Source organism: Myotis davidii, unplaced genomic scaffold (assembly GCF_000327345.1).
Source record: "Myotis davidii unplaced genomic scaffold, ASM32734v1 scaffold399, whole genome shotgun sequence".
Lineage (NCBI taxonomy): Eukaryota > Metazoa > Chordata > Mammalia > Chiroptera > Vespertilionidae > Myotis > Myotis davidii.
In genome coordinates this window covers 4803061-4816688 of record NW_006292094.1, presented here as the reverse complement: position 1 = coordinate 4816688, position 13628 = coordinate 4803061, and the positions used below count along the sequence as shown (strand labels likewise).

Below are 13628 nucleotides of genomic sequence, written 5' to 3'. Positions count from 1 at the left end.
TGCCATATGTCTTGTTTCTTGCTGAGAAAGCTTTGTTCCTCAAACTGATTTCAGTGTTATCGTTCATCAATTTTCTTTAATTTACCACTGAGTTTGAACATTGTGGGCTTGACTCCCCAGGTTCCAAACGTCTCTAAGCGTCCCCCAGGACCTAGTTCACCGCCTAAGCGTGTGCCCACTCCCCTCGGAGCTGCCTGTGCCCTCCCGGTGCCGCGGTTCGATGAGCCTGCAGGGGGCGTCCTGCCGCCTCGGTTACAGCCGAAGAGATTGGGCCTGAGAAGGGCGGGACTTGCCCGGGTGTCCGCCTGTGCGTGGGATCGCGAACAGGCCTCAGGCTCCCAGACCAAGTGTTGTCCCTGAATTATACTTAAGTCAAAGTTTCTTTTTTTTAAAATATATTTTATTGATTTTTTACAGAGAGGAAGGGAGAGGATAGAGAGCCAGAAACATCGATGAGAGAGAAACATCGAACAGCCGCCTCCCGCACACCCACCACTGGGAATGTGCCCGCAACCAAGGCACATGCCCTTGACTGGAATCAAACCCGGGACCCTTCAGTCCGCAGGCCGACGCTCTATCCACTGGGCCAAACCGGTGCTGGCAAGTCAAAGTTTCTTAAGAGATATTTTTGTTCTCAAGTTTGTACAAAAAATTTAAAGACTTAGTCCTGCTTGAGTGTATGCCTTTACTCAGCATCCTGGGGACTTCCTGATCTTGTTAAAAGAGTTAGTAAGTAAATAGATTTGGCTCAGTGGATAGAGCGTTGGCCTGCGGACTAAAGGGTCCCAGGTTCGATTCCGGTCAAGGGCATGTACCTTGGTTGCAGGCACATCCCCAGTAGGAGGGGTGCAGAAGGCAGCTGATTGATGTTTCTCTCTCATCGATGTTTCTCTCTATCCGTCTCCCTTCCTCTCTGTAAAAAATCATTAAAATATATTTTAAAAAAAGAAGAAAATAGATGACTGTAACAAAATTTCTCTTTTTATCTTCTATATATAAAAGCCCAAGTGACCTATCCGCCAACTGTCCGGTAGCTATGATGCGCACTGACCACCAGGGGGCAGGCGCTCAAAGTACAGTGGGGCCTTGACTTAACGATTTTAATTTGCTCCGAAACCGAGCTCATTAAGGAGCTGGTTAACTCAAATTACTCTCAACTCAATGCAAAAAATCAGCTGAGAGACAACTGGTATCTCAAAAAACGTTAGTCAGGACACTTGCAAGTCAAGGCCCCACTGTACAGGCATGGAAACATGGAACAGACTGATGAATTTCAGAAAGAAGGGGGGGGCAGGGCGGGAAGAGATTAACCAAAGATCTCATATGCATACTAGAGCCCTGCTGTGGTGGGGTCCCGCGGCCTGGCCTCTCGGTCTGACCTGGCCTGTGCGGATTGGGCACAGACTCGCAGTTTGACATCCCCCAAGGGGTCCCGATTGCAAGAGGTCACATGCCAGGCTGCGGGACCCCATCGGGGCACGTGCACCCGGCCTCTAGGGTATAATGATGGAGGATTACTTCAATGGGCTTTGATGTTCATTCACTAATGAGAAATGTATCCACTCAGTCACCAGGGATGTGGGAGTTACACACACACAGGTGGGCTCTCCCTCATCATTCTCCCAGTCACTTCTGAAGGTTTAAAGAGACAGTCTCCCAAGGTGTCTGATGGGACTTTCTGGAGAGTTCTTACGCAGGAAGAGTCGTCCTTGGCAGGCCAGATCACTCCTAACTTCGCTGCCTGCGCTTTTCTTCTCCAGGTCAGCCTCTTGTTTCACAGTCCTCGTTTTTCCAAGAGCAGCAGAAAATGAGTAAATCTCTGGTGAGTTTTTCTGGTTACGTACTTCTTCCCTAGTTTGTTTTATAATACATCTCTTGGAGGTGAATATTTCAAACTTTAAAAGGGGAAAGCAGACCAGATAAAGATATAATCAGATAAAACACAGAGCAGCAGGTCAGCACCAGGCATTTATCATGTTTGTATGTGCAGACAGCATGATCCTCCCACGCTCTAAAGCCAAAATACAGGTGTGCCTTGTGTTCTGACATTCATCACAAAAAATGACAAATACCATCCAATATTTGATTTACATTGACCAGCCAAAAGCAGACATTTGTTTTCTTGTAGGTTTTAAAGAGTGCCTCCTGTAAGCCAAGGGCTACTGCCCAGGGAGCACTCCGTGCATATAACTTCGCTGGTGATGAAAACATTGCGTCCTGTAGACCCACTGTTGTTAATGCTTGATCCAGGGGTAAAACCAAGGCCATCGGAGGAGTGGCCCTCTCACCCTTTAATTAAGTCTCCCCAGGTATCTCTCCCATCATCTGTTGGGGTTGCATTGCAAACTGTGCAGTGACGTGTCTGGCACAGATTCCTTGTGTCCCATCGTGGTTTATGTGGCAGCCTGCAGCCTTGGTCTGTCCCTGCCCCTCTCCTGAACCCAACCTGGTAAAGGCCCCTGTGATCTAGCCTACAGACGCCTGGAGGTTCGCCAGTCCTAGCCTCAACCACTCCCGCCTCACCCATCAGCAGTGCCCTGTGTTGGTTTCTGTACATATCTTTCCTTGGACTTGGTTTTAAGAGGCAGTTCTTTCTCTCCAGGAGCTTCTATTCTCCTTGGAGGAGATCATTCATAAAGGGAAGCTCTGTGGTGAGGGTGAGCACAGCCTGGGTGTAACTGTCCCTTCTGAGTGTGAGGCTCGGTCACTGGGCGGGGAAGGGCCGGTCTTGCTATCAGGATACTGGTGTTTTCTTTTGCTTTTCTTGTGACTTATAGTCTTAAGTGTTTATAAGTTTTTCCAGTTTGAGTCACATTAGTAAACACTGTTTTCCAAGTTTGTTTTGTTTTCCAGGATTACCATATAATTTTGTAATATTTTCATTTTGAAAAATTGAGAACTTGGTATTTTTAAAATTTTTCAAAATGAGCAAGTTTGTGTGGGTGAGATCCCCTAGTTCAAGAGTGCACTCTTCAGTGAGTACTGGGTGTAGCGTCTTTGGTGGTGGTGGTGGTGGCAGCGGCGGCGGTGAGGAGGAGGAATTCCTTGGTTCTTCCATTTCTGTCTGACCTCAGTCTCCCTTCCCAGGCTCTGGAGCCATGTCAGTCGCTTTCTTCAGAAGGCCACACAGACGGCGTACTAACTGCTAACTGGAGGCGTGGCGTGTCTGAGTGTCTTCCTTTCTCCTGATGTGCGGGAGGAAAGAGGACTCTTGCTGGCCGGGGACCTTGGGCCAGTCTTTGCCCCAGTAGGCTCTCGCTGTCCCTGGTGAGGCCTGCGGCTGGTTAACGTCCTCTGGGGGACACTTTATCTCCCAGTCTTTACCAAGGGGATCCGGTGCTTCCTCCCTTCCCGGCCATTACGACAGGCCTCCAGGCCTCGGGAAAGTGAGGCGGTGTTCCCCTCCCGACTGCGGGGAGCTAGCTCTCAGGGCAGTGACTGGGATGGTCACAAGGTATTCTCACTCCCATGCCCCACATTCCAGCCGGTGTGACAACATCTAACACTTCTCATCCTGTGACCATACAGCTGTCCCTGACAGCGATTGATCTGCGGGGTCTTCTGAAACACTGTTACTGGTTGTTCCTTCATCTTCTGTAACTAACCTAACATCCTAAATATCTGCAGTTCTGATTGGTTTCTTAATTTGTTATCCAAGTTTCCGAAACCCACTTTCTTAAAATTAAAAGTGCCCGCAAAGCTGCTTTTTTTTTTTTTTTTTAAAGCCTCACCCGGGAATATTTTTTCCTATTGATTTTTAGAATTGGTGGAAGGGAGGGCAGGCGAAGGAGGAGAGAGAGAACTATTGATGTAAGAGAGACACATCGAATGGTTGCCTCCTGCATGGACCCTGACTGGAACTGGGGATTGAACCTGCAACCCAGGTACATGCCCTTGACCGGGAGTCAAATTCACGACCCTTTGGTGCACAGGCTGATGCTCTACCTACTGAGCAGCACCAGCCAGGGCAAAGCTTCTGTTTTAAGCCAGAGTAAGAACAATGCAATTTTCCCTCTCCTTATGCATAAACGTGAACTTGGCCAAGCTACTAGTACTTAAAGCTGTCACCAAATCACACATTGGTTTAGGACAGTCACAGTCATGCTGTTTTCAAGCAGTAACAACGCATTACAAATAGAAATGGCTGCTGACCGTTCTTGTGGTGGGCCCTGGTCAGAACTGCCGCAGGCTTACCATGCAGGACAATGCATGAGGTTGCTGCTGCCCGGCTTGCCTGTTGCTTTGGTAATGGCAGAACTGCAGATTGGCTCCTGTAAGCTGGAGGGACAGGTTTGGACAGGAGTAGCAGCTGAATTTCGGGCATGTTGAGTTTGAGACCTGGGACCTGTTGGGAATTGAGGAGAGAATCTGGGCTGGTGATGCACGTTTGGTAAATGCCGATACATGGGTGGTAATTAGATCCATGAGGCCAGATGAGAGCACCGTCTGGTGAATGCAGACAGCGAAGAGTGCAGGAACCAGAAGGGAACCCAGAGCCCTCCATCTGGGGATGACGTGGAGGGAGGAGGAGCCAGCCGAGGAGACCGAGCAGGAGTAGAACCAACATGGATCGTGTTCTGGAAGTAGAATGAAGGAGCAAGTGCCCCGTTTTCACGAGTGCCCCTCAGGCCCGCGCTCCTCAGGGGCAGGCTGCTTCTACCTGTCTGAGTCTCCCCAGCAGCCAGGAGTGCCTGGCTCACAGTCAAGACCGTTTCTTTTTCTGTGTGAACTCTGAGTGAACTCTGTGTCTGCCTGAGAGCTTTGTTTCCCTCCCACAACCTGCAACATCAAAGGGTTACAGGGCTCCTGGTTGCCTTGACCAGTGAGCTCGGTAAGCTCTTGTTCCTGGACGCCTTGTCCCTGTCCCCAATTCCCATCGCGCTGCCATTACAGGAGCCAGTGTCATTCAGGGACGTGGCCGTGGACTTCACCCAGGAGGAGTGGCAGCAGCTGGGCCCGGAGCAGAAGACCACCTACAGGGATGTGATGCTGGAGAACTACAGCCACCTCATCTCCGTGGGTGAGCAGAGCGGCTAAGTTTCTAAGACATAAGACATAGGGGATTTCCCACACATTTTCTGACTTTGAATTTGATGGGGTAAATGTGAGTAATGTGTTCTGGGCACCAGGAAGGGCATTTACCTCCCAGTGAATCTTGGCACAGCTCAGAGGGGCACTTCAGTTGTGAATCTTGTAAGGCACCACTTTCTGTAGAAGCCCAGCAGCCAGGCTCCAGTTCTCTTTCCTTTCTGTTAATAGGGTATCACCTTGTCAAACCGGAAGTGATCATCAAGCTGGAGCAAGGAGAAGAGCCCTGGAGAGTAGAAGAAGTCCTACTTCACAGTCGCCCAGGTGTGTTTGGGAGGCGGTGAGGAGGTGACTGCTAACTTGGCAGTGTTTTTCTGGAATTGTTCATGGTTCCAAATCTTCAAAAGTGACTAGAGGTGGTTAGCTACCTGACTCTCACTCCAAAGATGTCCTCCTTCCCCACAAACACTTGTTTTAGAGCTTTTCCATGCTTACCTCCCGGAACCAAATCCAGTCGCTTCCTCTTAAACCTCGGGTCTCGCTCGCTCTCGTGGCATTTTCAGTGACCCATTGTCATAGATTCTTTTTGTTTTGGGGCATTCATAAGTCTGTTATTACAATATAATTTATGTGATCTTATCTTAGTGCCTCCACCTCCTTTAAAGTGCATTCCCTCAGATGTGTTTCTCGCCCCACTTCCACTTGTCACTTCCCTTTGAGGCAAGATCCCAGACCCCGACCTGGGCCTCAGCCAGTGAAATCTGTTCACCTGTGTGGTCGTGTGGGCTTGTGCTGCTCATTATTCCTGAGCCCCAGCCCTTCCTCAATGGTGACAGCAGGGACTGGGTCTCCCTCTTTTTCCGAGTGCTGTTCACCTTGTCTCTCATTTCCGGTTGCTCTTCTGTCCCCAGTGCCTTCATAATGAGGACAGTGTACAGAGGGGAACTGTGATCATTCCCCCTCCCGCGCCTCCACAAATGTGGATCTGCTTCCTCCTTCGGGGGTTTGTTCTGTAAAGGGCTCCTCCTGCCTCAGGTCTCCGGGGTTTCTGTTCATCGGGTTTATGTGCCTTGTCTGCCCTGTCCTTGGGGGGTACACCTTCATTCTACTTGGATTTGCACGGTGTGTTTATCCAAAGTTCCAGTTAACCCTTCACTCATTTCACAGGATGAGCCTACAGTGATTCCCTGTTAATTCCCAAGGAACTTAACTTCCTCATCCTCTAAGAATAACCACAATCACAGCCCTGGATTGCCTGGAAATCAAGTTGTTTCCAAAAACGCTGCTAAACTCCATTTACTCCACATTACAAAATGTGTTCTGTTCAGGTGATCATTGTCCCTACAGCTTCGCCTTTCAGTGGGGTGTGCTTCATCTGGCCAGATAACACATTCTTTGAGTCGGAGTCAGATTTTCAAACCCTTCCCTCCTAGAAGTTTTTCCTTCGAACTCTTACCCTTACTCTAATCGCTTCACACCACTCCTAGGTCTGATCAAGGAATCTATTATCTGATGGTATATATTTTTAGCTTGAGGCTCATTCCTTTCCTGGATTATAATCCTGTAAAGAAAAGAGCATATTCCCTTCGCTGTAGTATGTAACGTGTAGTACACGGTTATTTCTCTTATTATCCAAGGAGCCAGACAGGTGGCAGAACTTTTGTTTTTTTGTAATGTATTTTTATTGATTTTAGTGACGGGAGAGAGATATAAACATCAATGATGAGTGGGAATCATTGATTGGCTGCCTCCTGCACGCGCCCTATAGGGGATCGCGCCCACAACCCGGGTATGTGCCCTTGGCTGGAATTGAACCCGGGACCCGTCAGCCTGTAGGCCGCTGACGCTCTATCCGCTGAGCCAGCTAGGGCAGCAGAACTTTCTTGTCCCTCATTCAGAAGTAATTTACAGGTCATTATTTCTGAGATGTGTCTAAGTCACATCTCATATATCCTGTAGGTACCTGGCAGATACCCATGTGATTCAGATTAAGAACAGCTTCTCTAATTTCTATTTAGGGATTCAAAAGCTATAGTAAATAGATTCATACTTCCTAAGAGATGGGTTTTGGTTAAGAAAAGAGAACGGAGCCCTGTGGAGTAATTTGAAACCCAAAATTTCACATGGGATTTTAATGTTCCACAAGGCTGATTCACTGTGCAAAAAGGATTGTGTGGAGAGTAATTACATTCAACTTTAAAGAAAAATGGAGCTACTGGAGATGCGATAGGATTTGAGAAGTGTTTTCTCAAAGCATGGAAACCCCGAGAGGTTTTCAGTAGACCGAGGCTGGAAGTCAAGCAGACGGAAAGAGCAGGAACAGAGGCTTGGGGTTGGAAGGGAGCTGGGTGTTGGCGGTGCCACAGCATCTCGGGACAAGCTGATACATCAAGCCTTACACTGTGGGCTCTCTCCCCCAAGCTGATATGAATGATTCTGTGTGAAGTTCTGCTTCTCCTCCTCCAAAACAGATCCATCCTTGGAGAGGTATTCCGACCCTCCTGTCCAGCAGTGCTTCTTGTTGCTGTCACTGGACTCCATTTGTGGCAGTTCTCTCGTGTCTGTATTGTCATTCATCGGCATCCTGTGTGCTGTTCTGTGTTTCTATTTTACCTCTATACCCAGTTTTGAACAAGATCTTATAAAGTAGTAAAAGTCAAAGATGCTTGTGTTTTTGTCGGTTAATTCCCCCCTTTTGTCACCTCTGGGGAGAGGAAGAAGGAGAGAGGGGGGAGAGAGATTTTTCAAACTAAAGAATACAGGGAGCCCTGGCCATTTTTCTCAGTGGTTAGAGCATCGGCCTGAGGACTGAAGGGTTGAAGCTTTGATTCTGGTCAAAGGCACATGTGGGGAGGCAACCAATTGATGTGTCTCTTTCCCATCGATGTTTCTCCCTCTCTCTCTCCCTCCCTCCCTTTCATTCTTTCTAAAAAATCAATGGAAAAAATATCCTCGGGGTAGGGTTAACATACACAATAAAAAGAATAAGGGGAAAAGGTATGCATGGAATTATTTTCATCTATGAAGCTAGCATCTATGCCACAACCAAATGCTTATGTATGTCTCATCCCGTATCTTATGAAGGAAGATGTACAAAATTTGGTTAATTTTGCCTCTTTTCAGAAGTCTGGAAAGTCGACCTGATAGAGAGAGTCCAGGAAAGTGAAGACAAACATTCCAGGCAAACTCTATCCATCAACAACAAAACTCTGATTGAAGAGAGGGGTGATGTTCTTGGTAAGACTTTTAATGTGGAAACAAACCCTGTTCCTTCAAGAAAAATATCCTATAAATGTGACTCATGTGAAAAGAGTTTAAAATCCACTTCAGAATATATCAGTAGTGACGGAAGTTATGCAAGAATGAAGCCTGATGAATGTAGTGCCTGTGGGAAATCACTTCTCCATGTGAAGCTTGAGAAAACTCACCCAGGGGAGAAATCTTATGAATTTAATCAAAATGGGGAAGCTTATACTCTAAATAAAGAAAGTATTTATCAGAACATTCATATTTTGGAGAAACCCTTTGAATATATTGAATGCCAGAAAGCCTTTCAAAAGGATGCAGTTTTTGTTAATCCTATGGAGGAGAAGCCCTATAAGTGGAATGAATCTGAAATAGCCTTCCTCCAGATGTCAAACCTCAGTGTACATCCAACATCTCATATGGAAATGAAACCCTATGAATGCAATGCATGTGGGAAATCCTTCTGTAAAAAGTCAAAATTCATTATACATCAGAGGACTCACACAGGAGAGAAACCTTACGCATGTAATCAGTGTGGGAAATCCTTCTGCCAAAAGGGAACCCTCACTGTACATCAGAGAACACACACAGGGGAGAAGCCCTATGAATGTAATGAATGTGGGAAAACTTTCTACCAGAAGTTACACCTCATTCAACATCAGAGAACTCACTCAGGAGAGAAGCCCTATGAATGTAGTTATTGTGGAAAATCATTTTGCCAGAAGACGCACCTCACCCAACACCAGAGAACACATTCAGGAGAGAGACCCTATGTTTGTCATGACTGTGGAAAAACCTTCTCCCAGAAGTCAGCACTTAATGACCATCATAAAATTCACACAGGCGTGAAACTCTATAAGTGTAATGAATGTGGGAAATGCTTCTGCCGCAAATCTACCCTCACAACACATCAGAGGACACACACAGGAGAAAAACCCTATGAATGTAACGAATGTGGAAAATTTTTCTCTCGGTTATCATATCTCACTGTACATTATAGAACTCATTCAGGAGAGAAACCCTATGAATGTAATGAATGTGGGAAAACCTTCTACCTGAATTCAGCCCTCATGAGACATCAGAGAGTACACACTGGAGAGAAACCATATGAATGTAATGAATGTGGAAAATTATTCTCCCAGTTGTCATACCTCACTATACATCATAGAACTCATTCAGGAGTGAAACCCTATGAATGCAATGAATGTGGGAAAACCTTCTACCAGAATTCAGCCCTTTGTAGACATCGAAGAATACATAAAGGGGAGAAGCCCTATGAATGTTATATATGTGGGAAGTTTTTCTCTCAGATGTCATACCTCACGATACATCATAGAATCCATTCAGGAGAAAAACCTTACGAATGTAATGAATGTGGGAAAACCTTTTGTCAGAATTCAGCCCTTAATCGACATCAGAGAACACACACTGGGGAAAAAGCCTATGAATGTTACGAATGCGGAAAATTCTTCTCTCAGATGTCGTATCTCACCATACATCATAGAATTCATTCTGGAGAGAAACCGTTTGAATGCAATGAATGTGGAAAGGCCTTCTCACGAATGTCTTACCTTACTGTACATTACAGAACTCATTCAGGAGAGAAACCCTATGAATGTAATGAATGTGGGAAAAAATTCTACTACAGATCAGCCTTCAATAGCCATCAGAGGATCCACAGGCGAGGGAATATGAATGCACTTGATGTGGGAAGGCTTCTCTGAAGTCAGACCTCATTTTACATCAGAGAACCCTTTCAGTGTAATGTATTTAACTCCTACCTTTGCTAAGTCAGAATTCATACAGGGGAAAGTGGACCCACCTCGGTGCATTATTCAAACTTGTAATCCAAGAATTCACAGGGTGGAAACCCCAACTACAACAAGACACACGACTTGTGGATACCAGACTGTAAAATGTGTGAACACCTAGAATGTATATACACTTCCATGGAGTCAGACTGTTTCATATATCAGGGAATTCATTCCAAGGGGAGATCTGTCATTTTACAGAATGTGGAAAACACTCCTCTGGAAATTATTAATACTAAAAGTTACATTTCTGATATAACATCAAGTTTTTTGTAATATATATATATTGTGGATACATATACTCCTTGTGTAAATAGAAGCTGTAAGGCTAGATAGCTGATCAGGACCACATTAAACTCATACAGGAGTGTGTCCTGAGCATGTAGGTCTTTGTTAACTTGCTTTTTAGAATGGTACATTACAGGGATTGTATGTTCATTTGGAATCATGTTTGAAAAGGCAGTGTATTATTATTGGAATAATTTTAAGACATATGTAGGATTAACCACTTAAATAGTACAGCCATGTTAGTACTTAGTATGCATTGCCATTGAACTAATATTTGGTATATATAAAGTATGTTTCTTCTTGTACTCTTTCCTAGCACTTACAAATATATTTGATTACTGTTAATGAACTAAATAACTAAACACTGCCAAAATGAAGTCAGTGTTTTTTATAATGTTCACAACTATATCTGAGTCAGCAGAGATAGAAAATGATGTATAAAATAGATAGAAAGCTGCATAGATAATTTTAAATTGTTAATGCCAGAAGTCACAAGTAGTGAGAAAAACTGTAGTATTCATTGAAGTCTATACATTTTAAAACTGAACTTAAAATATTCCTGTTTTTATCTAATTTCTCATCTATTTTTATTTGGATGCCTACACAAATGTAAATGTGCAAACCATTCTATATAATTTAGGAATTATGTGTATTTTTGATATGATAGTATTTTTAAACATTGTGCTCTACTCCTTCCTGTTCCTGATTGAAGAACATGTTCACGTGGGTTTGTGGCAGACATTGTTGAGTAACCACCCTTGCCACTTGCTCCTTACTGTTTGCTTGCAGAGTTTGGGTATCCATGGAATGGGGGTAAATCCTGATCAATTTCAACCAGTAATGATAATCCCTTTCTCATTACCAGCAATGGGGTGGTCTTGGGACCCAATACTAGACACTTATACAAAGGAGATACCAATCACGTTATTTTTGGAAAAGGTTCCCTCAAATATTCAAGGAATCCTGCGGTTGACGTGGAATCTTGCATTGAACGTTGCCTTGCTGGGAAGTGATGGTTGGTTATGTCTCAACAATGACGTATAACTAAAGTGTGGCAGAGCAGAAAGACAAAGAACTGGGGCCCAGAAGGGGATTCTGAGCTACTGGACCAGCCATCCATGGAGGCACTTCGCCTCAGGATTGTTCTTCTGTGAAAGGCTCAGTATCTTCTCCAGCCAGTGGATTTGGGGTTGCTCTTTTATTGATAACTGAAGATACAAAGTGACACTTCTGTAGGAGTCACACAACTGAGAAGTGGACTTTAGGTAAATCATTTATTTTGAGGTGTTGATATAGAGATTTACCTTATTTTCTGTAAAGTTTGCTGTAAGTAGGTTGAGCATTAGAAACAAGTGTATCTGTTTCCATGAATCGTTAATCACCAACTTAAGAACCTTTGGAACCTGATATAATCTTTCTTTTTATAATGCATGGCATAAACTTCGTTTAGGTTCATTCATATTATTCATAGATTGTTGCTGCACTGTTAGTTGACAACATATGGTGTAAGGTAAGAACCTACTTTTGTTCCCAGTGGTTAGCCTGATGCCTGTGTTTTTTGAATAATTTATTCCTCACCATTGAGAATGAATGGCCACATTTTTTCATTGTTTCCACCACTCGTGGCACCTGTTCTGCTGCTCAGCACTTTCCCTCTGTGTTCTTCTAGGACGGTGATTGTGACTGTGCCACATAACAGGGCTCAAAGGTCTGGTAGGTCGTAGAGTTCTGTGTAAGAACCATGTATTCAGTTCAAGAGGTCACCCCTTCAGTATATTTGTTGAAATGCTATCTACCAAGGGTTCCACGCTCATGTGTCATCATTATAGCTTCAATACACAGTATGCATTTTAATTAAAATATTTGAAAAGTTTACATGGTTTACCACGTTCTTTTTTTCTGATGGAGCCCTACACATGGAAGGGCTGTACATGTACATGGTCCTACGTGGCCTCTTCAGTAATCCAGAAATGTAATCGTTCAGTTTCCCAGATGTCCGTGTTATCATGTTATTATATCTCTGAAGTTAGCATGTTCTGGTTTAACTGGCCTTGTTTCTCCTCTTCCTGTAAGTCCTGCCTGTGAGGTACTTAAAGTAATGGTTTGTCTCAGATTTGATGGAATGGGACAGCTGAAAAGGTCTGAACTATTCAGGCCATCGTGGAAGAGACCCAGGCAAAGTTAGTGAGAAAGCAATGTGGGCTGGGTTGGACATTGAACTGAAGACAGTCCAGACGATGTGAGTACTTGCTTTGTGAACACAGAGACCTCATGAGTGGTGTGAGATTAGGAACCCTGAGGGGTTTTCCAGGCCTGAGCAAGAGGCCACCCCTTCCTGACACATAGGGGTGAGATTCTCCCATTTTTTAAATCGTCCAAGGGTTAGTGAAGCATTGGTTCAATTGTTGCTCCCATGGCCTCTCAAATAGGCAAAATGAAGACATGGGCCACATTCGACCTGAGACAACGGTCGCCCTCTTTATTCCATTTCACTGCCTGGCTGGGCCATCCAGGCAAGCTCCCGAAAGGATGATGGTCCTAGGCCACCAGCTTGCAGTTAATGGCCAGCTTTATACAATGCCTCCAATTACACAGCAAGGAAATACTTTTTTAAAAAAATATATTTTATTGATTTTTTACAGAGAGGAAGGGAGAGAGATAGAGAGCCAGAAGCATAGATAAGAGAGAAACATCCATCAGCTGCCTCCTGCACATCTCCCACTGGGGATGTGCCCGCAACCCAGGTACATGGCCTTCACCGGAATCGAACCCGGGACCCCCCAGTCCGCAGGCCGATGCTCCATCCACTGAGCCAAACCGGTTTCGGCAGGAAATACTTTTTTTAAAAAGAGCCTCACTTTTTATTTTTTAAAATACATTTTGTTGATATTTTACAGAGAGGAAGGGAGGATAGAGAGTTAGAAACATCGATGAGACAGAAACATTGATCAGCTGCCTCCTGCACACCTCCCACTGGGGATGTGCCTGCAACCAAGGTACATGCCCTTGACCGGAAATGAACCTGGGACCTTTCAGTCCGCAGGCTGACGCTCTATCCACTGAGCCAAACCGGTTTGGGCAAGGAAATATATATTTGTTTCAAGCCTGGGGAAGAGGGTTCTACACAGAGAAAATGGGGAGTTCAGAGACCCTGAAGAAGGGAGGGGTGAGTCCACACAGTCTGGTATTACAAGGTAGACAGGACAGTGCGCAGTAAGCAAGGATAAAGGCCACTGACATTCAGAGGAGGGAGAC

General features: G+C 45.0%; 1 protein-coding gene and 1 long non-coding RNA gene across 2 annotated transcripts in view; both read left to right on the top strand.

Annotated features, from left to right (window-relative positions):
• LOC107183352 overlaps positions 1–13628 on the top strand; it is a 22501-nt gene that overhangs the window by 420 nt on the left and 8453 nt on the right. The window lies entirely within an intron of this gene.
• On the top strand, positions 1306–12248 carry ZNF12 (zinc finger protein 12). Its single transcript, XM_006765433.2, has 4 exons — positions 1306–1822; positions 4894–5020; positions 5260–5352; positions 8152–12248. The coding sequence occupies exons 1-4, from the start codon at positions 1808–1810 to the stop codon at positions 9996–9998; spliced, it is 2082 nt and encodes a 693-aa protein (XP_006765496.1). The 5' UTR covers positions 1306–1807; the 3' UTR covers positions 9999–12248.

Coding starts and splice junctions, on each gene's coding strand:
- ZNF12 (XM_006765433.2), top strand. Junction 5,021..5,259: donor CAGCCACCTCATCTCCGTGG/GTGAGCAGAGCG, acceptor TTCTGTTAATAG/GGTATCACCTTGTCAAACCG. Junction 5,353..8,151: donor CCTACTTCACAGTCGCCCAG/GTGTGTTTGGGA, acceptor GCCTCTTTTCAG/AAGTCTGGAAAGTCGACCTG.